The 15,522-nt window shown below is 41.4% G+C and overlaps 1 protein-coding gene across 1 annotated transcript in view; it reads left to right on the plus strand.

Moving 5' to 3' along the window:
• The first annotated feature begins 98 nt into the window (after window positions 1-98).
• The window catches only part of LOC115151057 (mitogen-activated protein kinase 14A-like), a 39,785-nt gene continuing 24,361 nt past the window's right edge, over window positions 99-15,522 (plus strand). Inside the window, exons 1-2 of the mRNA XM_029695003.1 lie at window positions 99-248; window positions 13,227-13,356. Of these exons, the coding sequence (XP_029550863.1) occupies window positions 130-248; window positions 13,227-13,356 (249 nt within the window). The 5' untranslated portion in view covers window positions 99-129. The remainder of the gene's footprint in view (window positions 249-13,226; window positions 13,357-15,522) is intronic.

Raw genomic sequence — 15,522 nt, forward strand, 5'->3', positions numbered from 1 at the left:
AAATTCGTCTATTGGTTGGGTCAACAATAGTTATCGTTGTATTGAGTTTTAGGCACCACCAGCATCACTAGTACCACGCAAACGAGGAAACCGAAGTTACGACGCTTGTTTGTCTGCATTCTGCAGGGAATGTCTCACAAGGAGAGACCCACTTTCTACCGACAGGAGCTCAACAAGACGATATGGGAGGTCCCGGAGCGGTACCAGACCCTGTCCCCGGTCGGCTCGGGAGCCTACGGATCCGTCTGGTAGGTACCTTTCCAGTAAATCAACAATATCTACGAGAACTAGAGCCTGCTTAGTAAACGCTGCTCCGTCCTACAAAAGATATCCATCCATATTACAAGGATCTAAACTAGAGCTACTGTAGAGTTACCCGGTTCATAGGCGCTAAATGCTTTAGCCCCTATTGACGGTATAATTATTCTGACGGAGGTTTGCTTTCCCTTGCGGTACGGTTTTGGAGACATAAGGAACACCATTTCCATATCAGAAAAAAAGGTTAAATTACTACACACGCCTTTTAGGGGCGTAAGTAAGATTTTTGTTGGGGGCTCCCACCTTGTAGCGAAACATTTTGTGCCCCCCCTTGTCAGCAGAGAGAAATTGAAGTTTTAAAGTTAATTTCCTGCAATTCTACACATTTTGCCAAAGGCGTAGAGAAGATTTTACAGTTTTAAAATAAGTTTTCTGCTATTGTACACATTTTGTCATTTGGGCAGAGAGAAAATGTATACATTTTATAACATATTTCATGCAATTATACTAATTTTGCCATGGGGCAGAGAACAAAATTGCAATATGTAACGTTTTGGGAGACCTGACCAAATTTACATAGAAATATGAGCTATAGATCTGTCATTTACATTGAAAGCAAGTCTAAGAAGTGGTAGATCAGTTCTATGTGTGCTATTTCTAAGTTTCCCTTAAGTTTTTTACTTTTGATTTTGTACACCAGTTTCAAAAAGCTGAAAATACAATATTTTTGGTTATGGAAAATATATTTCGGAGCGATTTAAATGGTACAGTGATTCTCGACATATCAAACCAAATATTATTTGTCACGTGCCGAATACAACAGGTGTACCTGACAGTTAAACGCTTACTTACGAGCCCTTAACCAACAATGCAGTTTTAAGAAAAATACAAAAAAATATAAATAAATAAAAGTAACAAATAATTAAAGAGCAGCAGTAGAATAACAATAGCGAGGCTATATACAGGGGGTACCATTACAGAGCCAATATGCGGGGGCACCGGTTAGTCGAGGTAATTGAGGTAATATATACATGTAGGTAGAATTATAAAAGTGACTTATGCATAGATAATGACAGAGTGTAGCAGCAGCATAAAAGAGAGGGAGGGGGTAGCCATTTGATTAGATGTTAAGTAGTCTTTATGGCCTGGGGGTAGAAGCTGTTTAGAAACCTCTTGGACCTAGACTTGGCACTCTGGTACTGCTTGCCATGCGGTAGCAGAGAGAACAGTCTATGACTAGGGTGGCTGGAGTCCTTGACAACTTAGGGCCTTCTTCTGACACGTCCTGGTATAGAGGTCCTGGATGGCAGGAAGCTTGGCCCCGGTGATGTACTGGGCCGTACGCACTACCCTCTGTAGTTCTTGCTGTCGGAGGCCGAGCAGTTGCCATACAAGGCGGTGATGCACCAGTCAGGATGCTCTAGATGGTTCAGCTGTGGAACCTTTTGAGGATCTGAGGAACCATGCCAAATCTTTTCAGTCCCCATAGGTTTCGTCGTGCCCTCTTCACGACTGTCTTGGTGTGCTTGGACCATGTTAGTTTGTTGGTGATGTGGACACTCAACCTGCGCTCAACCTGCTCCACTACAGCCCGGTCGATGAGAATGGGGGCTTGTTTTGCTTGTTTTGTCACATAAACTGGAATTAGGCAAACTATTAGAATTTAAACAACCAGGAAATGGTGGGGCGATTTCTGCATATTGCACCTATAAAGCCAATTTCCTGCAATTCTACACATTTTGCCATGACTTATAGTGCCTTGCAAAAGTATTCATCCCTCTTGGTGTTTTTCCTATTTTGTTGCATTACAACCTCTAATTTAAATGGGTTTTTATTTGGATATCATATAATGGACATACACAAAAGAGTCCAAATTGGTGAAGTGAAATGAAAAAAATAACACGGTACACAGCATTGTACGAGATCTTCAGGTTCTTGGCAATTTCTCACATGGAATAGCCTTCATTTCTCAGAACAAGAATAGACTGACAAGTTTCAGAAGAAGGGTCTTTGTTTCTGGCCATTTTGAGCCTGTAATCGAACCCACAAATGCTGATGCTCCAGATACTCAACTAGTCTAAAGAAGGCCAGTTTTATTGCTTCTTTAATCAGGACAACAGTTTTCAGCTGTGCTAACATAATTTCAAAAGGGTTTTCTAATGATAAATTAGCATTTTAGAATGATAAACTTGGATTAGCTAACACAACGTGCCATTGGAACACAGGAGTGATGGTTGCTGATAATGGGCCTCTGTATGCCTAAATAGATATTCCATAAAAAATCTGCCGTTTCCAGCTACAATAGTAATTTACAACATTAACAATGTCTACACTGTATTTCTGATCTATTTGCTGTTATTTTAATGGACAAAAAAAATTGCTTTTCTTTCAAAAACAAGTGACCCCAAACTTTTGAATGGTAGTGTGTGAACAGTCCTCGCCAAAAGTTATGGTAATGACACAATATTCATTTCCACAAAGTTTGCTGCTTCAGTGCCGTTAGATATTTTTGTCAGATGTTACTCTGGAATACTGAAGTATAGTTACAAGCATTTCATAAGTGTCAAAGGCTTTTATTGACAATTACATGAAGTTGATGCAAAGAGTCAATATTTTCAGTGTTGACCCTTCTTTTTGAAGACCTCTGCAATCCGCACTGGCATGCTGTCAATTAACTTCTGGGCCATATCCTGACTGATGGCAGCCCGTTCTTGCATAATCAATGCTTGGAGTTTGTCAGAATTTGTGGGGTTTTGTTTGTCCACCCGCCTCTTGAGGATTGACCACAAGTTCTCAATGGGATTTAGGTCTGGGGAATATCCTGGCCATGGACCCAAAATATCAACGTTTTGTTCCCTGAGCCACTTAGTTATCACTTTTGCCTTATGGCAAGGTGCTCCATCATGCTGGAAAAGGCATTGTTCGTCACCGAACTGTTCCTAGATGGTTGGGAGAAGTTGCTCTCGGAGGATGTGTTCTTAGGCAAACTTGTGAGTGAGCCCACTCCCTTGGCTGAGAAGCAACCCACACATGAAGGGTCTCAGGATGCTTTAGTGTTGGCATGAAACAGGGCTGATGGTAGCGCTAACCTTGTCTTCTCCGGACAAGCTTTTTTCCGGATGCCCCAAACAATGGGAAAGGGGATTCATCAGAGAAAATGACTTTACCCCAGTCCTCAGTAGTCCAATCCCTGCACTTTTTGCAGAATATCAGTCTGTCCCTGATGTTTTTCCTGGAGAGAAGTGGCTTCTTTGCTGCCGTTCTTGACACCAGGCCATCCTCCAAAAGTCTTCACCTCACTGTGCGTGCAGATGCACTCACACCTGCCTGCTGCCAGATACACTTCTCCTTAATGCAACCGCTGTGTCAAATTTTAAAATGGCTTTACGGCGAAAGCACATTTTTCAATATACTGAGTACAGAGCTCAGCCATCAAAGCAAGCTATACAGTTACCCGCCAAGTTCTGGAGTCAACTAAACTCAGAATTAGTGTTACAAATCTTCCCTTACCTTTGCTGATCTTTGTCAGAATGCACTCCCAGGACTCCCACAAGAAATGTTATTTTTGTTCGAAAAACTCCATATTTATGTCCAAATACCTTTACATTTTAGTAATTTAGCAGATGCTCTTATCCAGAGCGACTTACAGTAGTGAATGCATCCATTTTTATTTATTTTTTTTGTTTCCCCCCCAACCCTGGCGTTGCAAACACCATGCTATACCAACTGAGCCACACGGGACCCGGATGCAGATCACTAATCCAAAGTCATAACATGCGAGCGCAAAACTAGAGACGAAAAGTCAAATAGTTCCATTACCGTTCGCAGAAACATGTCAAACGATGTTTACAATCAATCCTTAGGGTCTTTTTAACATAAAACTTTGATAATATTCCAACCCTGACAATAGCGTATTCATTACAGAGGAAAAAGAAGGAGTGGCGCGCCAGCGTGCCTTCGCAGTAAACAACTCACTGGTCCCAGGCAGTCCACTGATTGACTGAGCTCCTATTCTCTGCCCAGTAACAGTAGAAGCATGAAACAAGTTTCTAAAGACTGTTGACAGCCAATGGAAGCCTTAGGAAGTGCAAAATGACCCCACAGACACTGTAGTTTGAATAGGGATTAGATAGATAAACTACAAGTCACTTCCTGGTTGGATTATTTTCTCAGGTTTTTGCCTGCCATATGAGTTCTGTTATACTCACAGACATCATTCAAACAGTTTTAGAAACTTCAGAGTGTTTTCTATCCAAATCTAATAATATGCATATCCTACCTTCTGGGCCCGAGAAGCAGGCAGTTTAATTTGGGCACGTATTCATCTGAATTTCTAAATACTGCCCCCTGTCACCAAGAAGTTAATGCAGCTGGTGGCCACACCAGATACTGACTGTTACTTTTGATTTTGACCCCCCCCTTTGTTCAGGGACACATTATTCAATTTTTTTTTGTTACATGTCTGTGGAACTTGTTCAGTTTATGTCTCAGTTGTTGAATCTTGTTATGTAAATACAAATATTTACACGTTAAGTTTGGTGAAAATTAAACTCAGTTGACAGGGAGAGGATGTTTCTTTTTTTTGCTGAGTTTACATACATACATGCATGCATGCATACATGCACAGTACCAGTCAAAAGTTTGGACACACCTACTCATTCAAGTGTTTTTCTTTATTTTGACTATTTTCTGCATTGTAGAATGATAGTGAAGACATCAACTATTAAATAACACACATGGAGTCATGTAGTAACCAGAAAAGAGTTAAACAAATCCAAAAATATATTTTATACTTGAGATTCTTCAAAGTAGCCACCCTTTGCCTTGATGACAGCTTTGCACACTCTTGTTGGAGCTAGAAACACAAGCATTTCGCTACACCCGCGATGCACATGTTTAGCAGATGTTATGTGACAAATAAAATCGTTTTTTTAATGAACTATTGCAGAGTGTAGCAATGTTTCAAATCACAAAATCAGGCCAGGGGATACTTTGTTTCTCAGCATTTTACAATAGCTGCCTACAAAGTGTCGGTCAGTGTAAAAATTAGGTTACTGTAACCTGATCGCTGTGCTACGCACTCTTCTGAGTGGCTCGGGTCTGACTGTCTTTCAAACATGAGATTTATCTTTGTTTTTGTGCAGATAGAAAAAAAAAGTACCTCCCGGGAAGTTTTTCCTGGTGAACAACATCCTGTATACAAAAATAGATTAGCTAGCTTTTTCATTTACGAGAATTTAACAATCTAGACGAAAGACTTCAGTCGCCTATTCACTACTGCCTCTCAAGTAAACAAAAAGGCACCATTGAAATTGTTTTTGAGGAAGTGTTTATGGTGCAGATTGATATCGATGTTTATGCAGAAGCCTACTTATCAGTGGGGACGCAGTGCCCCAGTGCTGTCAGTGAGCATTGTCTTCCAACAGGTGGTGTCACTCCTACACGATGCTTGTCCCTACCCTAAACTCTATCCCTAACCCTTACCTTAATCATTTTCAATTTCAACTTCAGTGGGGTGACGTCAGAGTTGGATGTTCCAAGGATCCCAGATAGCAAGGAACCTCAACTGAATGCAGGTTGAATCGTCGCGCTATGACAATGGTTACGCACAGAAGGCTTGCCGACGCTACCAACAGCACATAAACAACAACGCTAATGCATCATCTGTCAGTTGTAGAAACCCGACGGTGTATGGTTCTTGTGCCTATTCCGAATCGAAATGTGGCATAATGTGACGTCTTTGGCATGCATGATCATGATTAGGCTACTGAATGAAAAACATTTTATGCATGATGATAACAATGTAGGCTAGGCATACGGGGTGGGTATTCGATTTGCCCCACATGATGTTGCTTGAACTTGGCTAAATCATTATGCTTACATCTGAATGTAATCAGGAAGTGACTGAAACTGTACGGAAGTTTCTAGTTACATCACCTTGTGCCCAATAGCCCCTTGCTCCCTTTACATTCCTGCATGTTCTAGTAGCGCACTCTAAGCCAGGCCAGCAGGCAGTGTGACGGATAGAAAGTCACGTGGTTGCCGGGCAGAAAGCGGCCCCACCTCCCCAGTCAGTAGAGTAGTGAGCGTTCTATTCTATAGGCATCTGCTGCCCTGCCGGCGATGAGTCTGGAATGATGTCATCTTTTCCCATTGTGTGTGTACACTGAGTCATCGCTGCGAGATTAGGTAGCCTAGTCTCTTCAGCTCCCTTTCGGTTGACTCATCTTGCTGTAGTCTCCTCAAGGTCCCTTTGATAAGAAGACTTCATTATAATGTAATTATAACACAGCCGCTCCTGTCCTGTGAGAGTAGTTATTCTTCTGGACATGCTAAGTGTGCGTCTCACTGTTAAGTTGTTTTGTACAGTAGCAGCTGTTGATGCATCATTTTGCTTTTCGGTTGGAAAGTGATGAATTGATCCTTTTGTCATAAGATGGCCATGCTAGAAAGGACAAAGGTGACAATGGCAATATCATCAGCAGTGGTGGAAAAAGTACCCAATTGTCATGAGTAAAAGTAAAGATACCTTTTTAATAGAAAATGACTCAAGTAAAAGTGGAAGTCACCCAGTAAAATACTACTTGAGTAAAAGTCTAAAAGTATAAATAATTTCAAATTCCTTATATTAAGCAAACCAGACGGCATCGTTGTTTTTGAGGTTTTTTTTACGGATAGCAAGGGGCACACTCCAAAACTCAGACATAATTTACAATTGAAGAATTTGTGTTTAGTGAGTCTGCCAGATCAGAGGCAATAGGGATGACCAGGGTTGTTCTCTTGATAAGTACATGATTTTGACAATTTTCCTTTCCTGCTAGCCATTCAAAATGTAATGTGTACTTTTGGGTGTCAGGGGAAATTGTGTAAAAAGTACCTTATTTTCTTTAGGAATGTAGTAAAGTAAAAGTTACCCCAAAAAACGACTTAAGTAATACTTTAAAGTGTTTTTACTTAAGTACTTTATACCACTGATCATCAGAAAGTGAGCAAAAAATATATGAGCTCTTTGTACTTCAATTTGCGTTTAGTGTTAGTGGTAAGGGTAGCGGTAAGGGTTAATGTTAAGTTAGGGTCAGCGGTTGAAAGCTCTGAACTTCTGTCTCTGTATTATAGCCAAATATTGATGAGCCGCTGCGTCTCACTCTGGTCTCCTGGACAGTGCAGTTGCAGTAAATTGTGGGACACTGCAGTAGGCTAAATTAGACTTATAGTGCTGGCAGGCATGAGCTAAAATGTTGTCATAGGACTACACTGCTCAGTGCTCTCAGAGTATACTCTATAGGCCTAAGTACTGTACCTTCCTGGGCGGTGCAGTGAAACATACTTTGAGAGTGCGTTGACATTGTTGAGAGAAAAGCAACGTTGAGAGAGAGCGGCAGTGCAGTACTGTATAATGGGAGAGTAGTGGGGTATTAATAGACTAGATATGTGCCTGAAATGGCACTATAGATGGTGCACTACTTTTGACCAGAGTCATATGGTCAAGTAGTGCGCTATGTAGGGAATAGGGTGCCATTTGGGACGCACAGTCCGTCCTTCCAGTTGTCTTGGCTATTCCATGAGTCAGTTCCTGTAGTCCTGTCTGCAGTCAGTCGGTTGCCCGGCCAGTCAGTCAGACAGTTGTTCAGGGAAGTCAGTCAGTCAGTGGCTGCGTTCTAGGTTTTATTTTCTGCAGTCCCGCTACTCAGATGATCAGATCTCACATCGCCTGGAGAAATGTCTAACATATCATGTTAAAGTGGTCCTTGATACGGCGAATGGATCTTATCATATGCCCAGCAGGACTGCAAAGAAAGACAAGCTGGTATGCCAACCTTTCAGCCAGTCGGTCAGAGTTAATGTATGTATTTGTTCCTGCCACCAGGCAGTCCCTCCCTCCCAGTCCTCAGTGTGAACTCTGCCTGATAAAGGAATGTAAAGCACCATGTTAGGGATTCTAGATTCTACCCCATCTGTCATTCCAAGCCTTTTTGAGAAAACCACTCCCATCACAGCCCTCACTCTATTCCTGCTCTGTTAGAATTGGTTCTTAGAATGTGGAAGCCACTCAGGAGTTCCATGCGAAGAGTGTTTATGCGAAGAGTGTTTATGCGAAGAGTGTTCAGAGTTATTAATAATATATATTGGTAAGACTTTACTTTAAGATATTTTAAGGGGGGGGGGGTTGTAAATGTTTTATTAAAGGTAGTTCATAGACAGTTAATAATTAGTAAAATATGAAGTTTATAAAGATGTGTAAACAGATCTTGCCTCGGCCTCATTAGAGCAGTTTGCTTTAGGTGGTGGTACAGTGGGGAGTGCTATGGTATGCAGTGCCCTCAGAGCCAGCCGCTAACCCAAACTTACACAAATGAATTTATAATACATAACAAAACAATGGTACTAAGATGACCACGGAGAAGTTTGCCTTCTTTGACAAGACCATATGTAGATGTGGTAACAAGTTTACTCTCTGAGTGGAAACCAGCTTCTATACGTATCTGACTTCGTAGGAACTTGCTTCCTTATCCCTTGGTATTTGGTTGGTAAACTTTACACGTAGTAGTTTATCAGGATCCCCATTAACTACTGCACATGCAGCAGCTACTCTTCTTATGGTCCACATAAAATGTACAAATACATTACAAAGTACAGAACAGTAATAGACAAGAACGACATAAGATAATGATACATGAAATAATAATACAATTTAAAAAAAGTGTATATATAGGGAAGACACCAAGAGACAACAAAAATAATATTTACACACTATTCATATATACAGTACCAGTCAAGTTTGGACACACCTACTCATTCAAGGGTTTTGATTTGTTTAACACTTTTTGGTTACTACATGATTCCATATGTGTTATTTCATAGTTTTGATGTCTTCACTATTATTCTACAAGGTAGAAAATAAAGAAAAACCCTTGAATGAGTAGGTGTGTCTAAACATTTGACTGGGACTGTACATATTCTTATATACAGTACAGTTAAATTAGGTCTTTAGAAAGAGGAGAGGCACTGTGATACAATATGTTTTTATTTGTTTTTTAAAGCTAAACTAGCTGTTTGCCTGAGTAACCACTGGTGTCAGATCATTCCACGATGACATGACTATATATAATGTGACGCATTAAATCTGTTTTTGGTTTGGTACTGTGAAGAAACCCATAGTGGTGGGTCTGGTGGGGTATGTATGCCTGAAGTGTATGCAGATAGGCTATACAACTGGTTAGGCATTTTCAACACACAAAGACTAGAAGGCAAGTAGTCAATTTCTCCTCAACCGTGAAAGACTATCATGCATGTTGTTGATGTTCGTTCTGTGTGTGCAGTTAAGGGCAAGGCGTGCTGCTTTGTTTTGAACCAGCTGCGGCTTTCATAGGTCTTACTTTGCTGCACCTGATCATATTACCCGCCATTAATCAAGTTGGGACCAAAGCCTGAACAACTAGTACAGTTGTGTAATAAAAAAACCGCGTAACATAATTTTATAACAGACATGCCTCTCCCCATCTTCACAACAACTTTGTCAATATGACTTGACCATATTAGCTGAACAGCCAGTGTTACTCCTAGGAGTTCAGATTCTTCAACTTGTTCCATGGTCACACCTTTTATACACAACTCCAGTTGAGGTTTAGGTCTAAGAGAATGCTTTGAACCAAATACAGTGCTTTTGGTTTTAGATGTATTTAAGGCCAGTTTATTGTTCATTACCCATTCTAACACTGACTGTAACTCCTTGCTGAGAGTCTCAGGGAGCTCACTGGCTCTAAGTGCTGATGGGTAGTGTGCAATCATCAGCATACATAGTCATTTTAGCTTGTAAGACAAGTGGCAAATAACTTGTAAATATAGAGAAGAGTAACTTCCCAAGGCAACTGCCCTGGGGAATACCGCACTGTACATTTCTGATGTTAGAGAAGCTTCCATTGAAGAATACTCTCTGAGTTCAATTGGATAAATAACTCTCCAACCATGTGATGATGGGTGACGTAAAGCCATAACAAGTGTTTTTTTTCAATAATAAGTGATGATCAATAGCATCAAAAGCTGCACTGAAATCTAACAATACAGCTCCAACTATCATCTGATTATCCATTTATTTTAGCCAATCATCAGTCATCTAAGTCAGTGCAGTACAAGTTGAGTGCCCTTCCCTATATGCATGCTGAAAGTCAGTAAGTAACTTGTTCTTTAAAAAATGCCATTGTATTTGTTTCAAACACAATTCTCTCAATCAGTTTACTAAGAACAGTCAGCTTTACTGTGCTGTCATTTGTTTTACACTTTGGATGGTGTATCAATACACCCAGTCACTACAAAGATACAGGCACCCTTCCTAACTCAGTTGCTGGAGAGGAAGGACACCACTGAAGGATTGCACCATGAGGCCAATGGTGTCTTTAAAACAGTTACAGAGTTTAATGGCTGTGATAGGTGATAACCTGAGGATGGATCAACAACTTTGTAGTTACTCCACAATACTAACCTAAATGACTGAGTGAAAAGAAGGAAGCATGTACAGAATAAGAATGTTCCAAAACATGCATCCTGTTTGCAATAAGGCACTAAAGTAGTACTGCAAAAAATGTGGAATATAACAACAACAACAAAAAATCCCCAAATACAAAGCTATTTGTTTGGGGCAAATCCAACACATCACTGAGTACCACTCTTCATATTTTTAAGAATGGTGGTGGCTGCATCATGTTATGGGTATGCTTGTCATCGGCAAGGACTAAGGAGTTTTTTTACGATAAATAGAAAAGGTGTAGAGCTAAGCAAAGGCAAAATCCTAGAGGAAAACCTGGTTGTCTAATCCTTTTCAACAGACACTGGGAGACAAATTCACCTTTCAATAGGACAATAACCTAAAACACAACGCCAAATATGCACTTGAGTTGCTTACCAAGATGACATTGAATGTTCCTGAGTGGCCTAGTTACAGTTTGGACTTAAATCTAGTTGAAAATCTATTGAGAGACTTGAAAATGGCTGTCTAGCAATGATAAACAACCAACTTGACAGAGCTTGGCAAATATTGTGAAACCCAGGTGGGCAAAGCTCTTTGCCTTATCCAGAAAGACGCACAGCTCTGATCACTGCCAAAGGTGATTCTGGCATGTATTGACTCAGTGGTGTGAATACTTATGTGAATGAGATATTTTAGTGTTTTTGTTCCCATTCATAAAAAAGTATATAAATGTTCTTCCACTTTGACATTAAAAGTATTTTGTGTAGATCGCTGACAAAAAAATGACTTCGTAACACAACAAAATGTGAAAAGTAAAGGGGTGTGAATACTTTGAAGGCACTGTATATACAGACCCTCATGGGCAAAATGTTTCCCATAAGAAAAAAACACGAATTAATAGTGTTGCACGGTATACTGAAACTTTTGTACCTTTTCAATACCAGAACTTGAAACTGTTCGGTACTAGAATTTGTTATTTTCAGTAATTCTATCAAATGTGTCTGACGTCATCTACTGATTTGAGAGGATCAAGTCTGTCTATCAGCACAGCTGATGTCCCCTTTAGAGCGTGAGCGCACCGTGCCTGCTACACTTACTCAATGCTAGCTCTAGCCTGTCCTGAGGAACCGCTGCACTCACTGGGGGTGTGTGCTGCAACATGTTAGCTCCCCCCTCATGCTGCACAGAAGTTAACACACTCGACTAATGCGACACAGCATGTAGAAATGTTGCGACTGTTAATTACTGTTCTCAAAACAATGTCCATTACTAGAACACTTTACAATGCAAGAAAATACAGGTAGCTTCCAGCTTTGTAGGATAACTTTCCTTGCTAGCTCACAGCTGAAGCTAACATCAATTCACTACCCTAGTACTTTGTTTGTCATAAAATGCAAACAATAATGCAAAATATCCTTATTTCAAAGCTGAGTGTCACCAAAAACCGTAGTCATTGCCAAAACTTTATTAATTCACTTCGTCTCCCTTGCATCAGTCACGTCTCTCTGTCCGTGTGTGTGAATGACATCATTAGGGCTGCGACAGCGTGCACTTTTATAAGAGATTGCTTCTTCTATGCAAATGTTGTTGATCAGTACAATAAAATAAGTCTCAAATGGAAGGGAAACAGATTTGTTTTTCCTTCTGTAGCCCCCTGAAATCAGCCAAAACAAGCTCCATACACCTCAATGCATGCACACACTCCTATTGAGTATGCATTCACCTCTATTGTAAATTGGCTTAGGCTACATCTTTATTTACCCAGTTTATCAACAGAGACTTACCATTTTAAGTAAATTATAACTGTTATGTTTTTATGTAGATTGGTTAGAACAAAGTCAAATTGGTTGTGTAATTGATTCATTAATGCACACAAGGGTGTCTCAGAAAAATTGACATCAAACATTTCAAATGTAATGATATATTGATCTCAAAGGATCTGTCTGGATCAAGTGCCATTTTGACTGTGACTTTGGCTAATACGCCTTCTTTTTTTTGCTGCGGTAACGTTCAGGTATCGCGACGGTACCGAGTATCGTGATACTAAGCCTGGTATCGGTATCGAAGTCAAATGATGCACTGCGTCATTCGTGGGGGACGACATGTGTACCGTTGCCTTGCTTCAGATTCACCCTAACTGTGCTGTGTTACATGCTGCAGGAAGGGAGGGCTACAGCATTGATACGGAGCACTGCAAAATGCCCGAGGCTACAACGATCATGATGTTTAATAAAACACCTTTGTGTACAGCGCCTCTCCAGGTCCCAAGGACCACTTCACACAATATTACATTTTAATAATTGTTTATTTCAATTTGTGGTTGAAAGTAGCATACAATCGAAATAAGAGAAATGTAGTGTTGAATTATTGATCTAACGTCATTACTGTGATAACAGGAATGTCATGTTATATCAGTAATATTATACATGTGATATGATGTTAGAATTACCAAGGTGTAAGGTATCTCTTGGTGTGTGTGTGTGTGCTCTTTGACACTGCGCAGCTCGTCGTATGACGTGAAGTCGGGGCTGAAGATCGCGGTGAAGAAGCTGTCGAGGCCGTTCCAGTCCATCATCCACGCTAAGAGGACCTACAGAGAACTACGACTCCTCAAACACATGAAACACGAGAACGTGAGTTAACCCCGTCCACACACACCTCCCGGAGCGTGTGAGTTAACCTTTCCTTGACCTTTTACTGATCTATCAGTCCAACTTTGCAAAAGTTACTGGATTTTTCACGAGTCCCAGTTTGAGCCCAGAGGATTCCCTCCCTGCTTATTCAAGTTCCAATAATCCTCCAACTGGGTTTTCTGAAAAATCTGGTGTGTGTGTGTGTGTGTGTGGCCGCCATCTGCCTCCACTCTGGGGCAAGCTGACCTGACCTCAGAGTGAGAGTTACTGACTGTGGTACTGTATCTGTGTGTTATGAAAGGCTATTGATTGCTATCGCTTAATCTAAAGAGCAGATGGAGTAGACGTGTCTGTTCTTGTGTGTGCGAAGGGAGTCAAGTGGACGAAGTATGTGTTTTTATATGATCCTCCAGCTCCTGTTGTAACAGTGTACTGGAGCTTCTCTCTGAGTGATCAACAGGTCAGTGTCACATCCATAGAACAATATTCACTTGAACCGACAAAAGGCCCCTGGCCCTTTGGTCCAAAACATTTAATATCAAGTCAAATTGTATTGGTCACATACACACATTTAGCAGATGTTATTGCGGGTGTAGCGAAATGCTTGTGTTCCTAGCTCCAACATTGCAGTAGTATCTAACAATTGACAACAATACACAAATGTAAAAGAATGGAATTAAGAAATATATAAATATTAGGACGAGCAATGTCGGAGTGGTATTGACTAAATACAATAGAATAGATTACAGTAGATACTTCTTTACTTATCTCATATGTATGTAGACATTATTAAAGTGACTAGTGTTCCATTATTAAAGTGGCCAGTGATTCCATGTCTATGTATATAGGGCAACAGCCTCTAAGGTGCAGGGTTGTGTAGCCAGGTGGTAGCCGGTTAGTGATGGCTATTTAACATTATGGCCTTAAGATAGAAGCTGTTTCTCGGTCCCAGCTTTGATGCACCTGTACTGTCCTCGCCTTCTGAATGATAGTGGGGTGAACAGGCCGTGGCTCAGGTGGTTGATGACCTTGATGATCTTTTTGGCCTTCCTGTGACATCAGGTGCTGATGACCTGAAGGGCAGGCAGTGTGTCCCCGGTGATGCGTTGGACAGACCGCACCACTCTCTGGAGAGCCCTGCGGTTGCGGCCAGTGCAGTTGCCATACTGGCGGTGATACAGCCCGACAGGATGATCTCAATTGTGCATCTGTAAAAGTTTCTGAGGGTCATAGGGGCCAAGCTGAATTTCTGCAGCCTCCTGAGGTTGAAGAGGCACTGTTGCGCCTTCTTCACCACATTGTCTGTGTGGGTGGACTATTTCAGATTGTTAGTGATGTGTACGCCGAGGAACTTGAAGCTTTCCACCTTCTCTACTGTGGTCCCGTCGATGTGGACAGGAGCGTTCTCCCTCTGCTGTTTCCTGAAGTCCATGATCAGCTCCTTAGTTTTGTTGACGTTGAGAGAGAGAGGTTATTTTCCTGGCCCCACTCTGCCAGGGCCCTCACTTCCTTCCTGTAGGCTGTCTCGTCATTGTTTGTAATCAGGCCTACTACTGTTGTGTCGTCTGCAAACTTGATGATTGAGATGGAGGCGTGCGTGGCCACGCAGTCATGGGTGAACAGGGAGTACAGGACGGGGCTGAGAACGCACCCTTGTGGGGCCCCTGTGTTAAGGATCAGCGAAGTGGAGGGGTTGTTTCCTACATTCACCACCTGGGGAAGGCCCATCAGGATGTCCAGGACCCAGTTGCACAGGGCAAGGTTCAGACCCAGGGCCATGAGCTTAATGATGAGCTTGGAGGGTACTATGATATTAAATGCTGAGCTATAGTCAATGAACAGCATTCTGACGTAGGTATTCCTCTTGTCCAGATGGTATAGGGCAGTGTGCAGTGCGATGGCTATTGTATCGTCTGTGGATCTATTGGGGTGGAAAGCAAATTGAAGTGGGTGTCGGGTAAGTTAGAGGTGATATGATCTTTAACTAGCCTCTCGAAGCACTTCATGATGACAGAAGTGAGTGCTACGGGGCGATCGTCATTTAGTTCAGTTGGCCACCCACCAGAGTACCTTGACTTAAGTGGAAATGTTAGAATATTCTAGTTGTTCTAATTCTATGGTCACATCCCCTCTCTAACATTGAGTCACTATAGGAGAGTTAAGTTG

Source organism: Salmo trutta, chromosome 16 (genome assembly GCF_901001165.1).
Source record: "Salmo trutta chromosome 16, fSalTru1.1, whole genome shotgun sequence".
NCBI classification, from domain to species: domain Eukaryota; kingdom Metazoa; phylum Chordata; class Actinopteri; order Salmoniformes; family Salmonidae; genus Salmo; species Salmo trutta.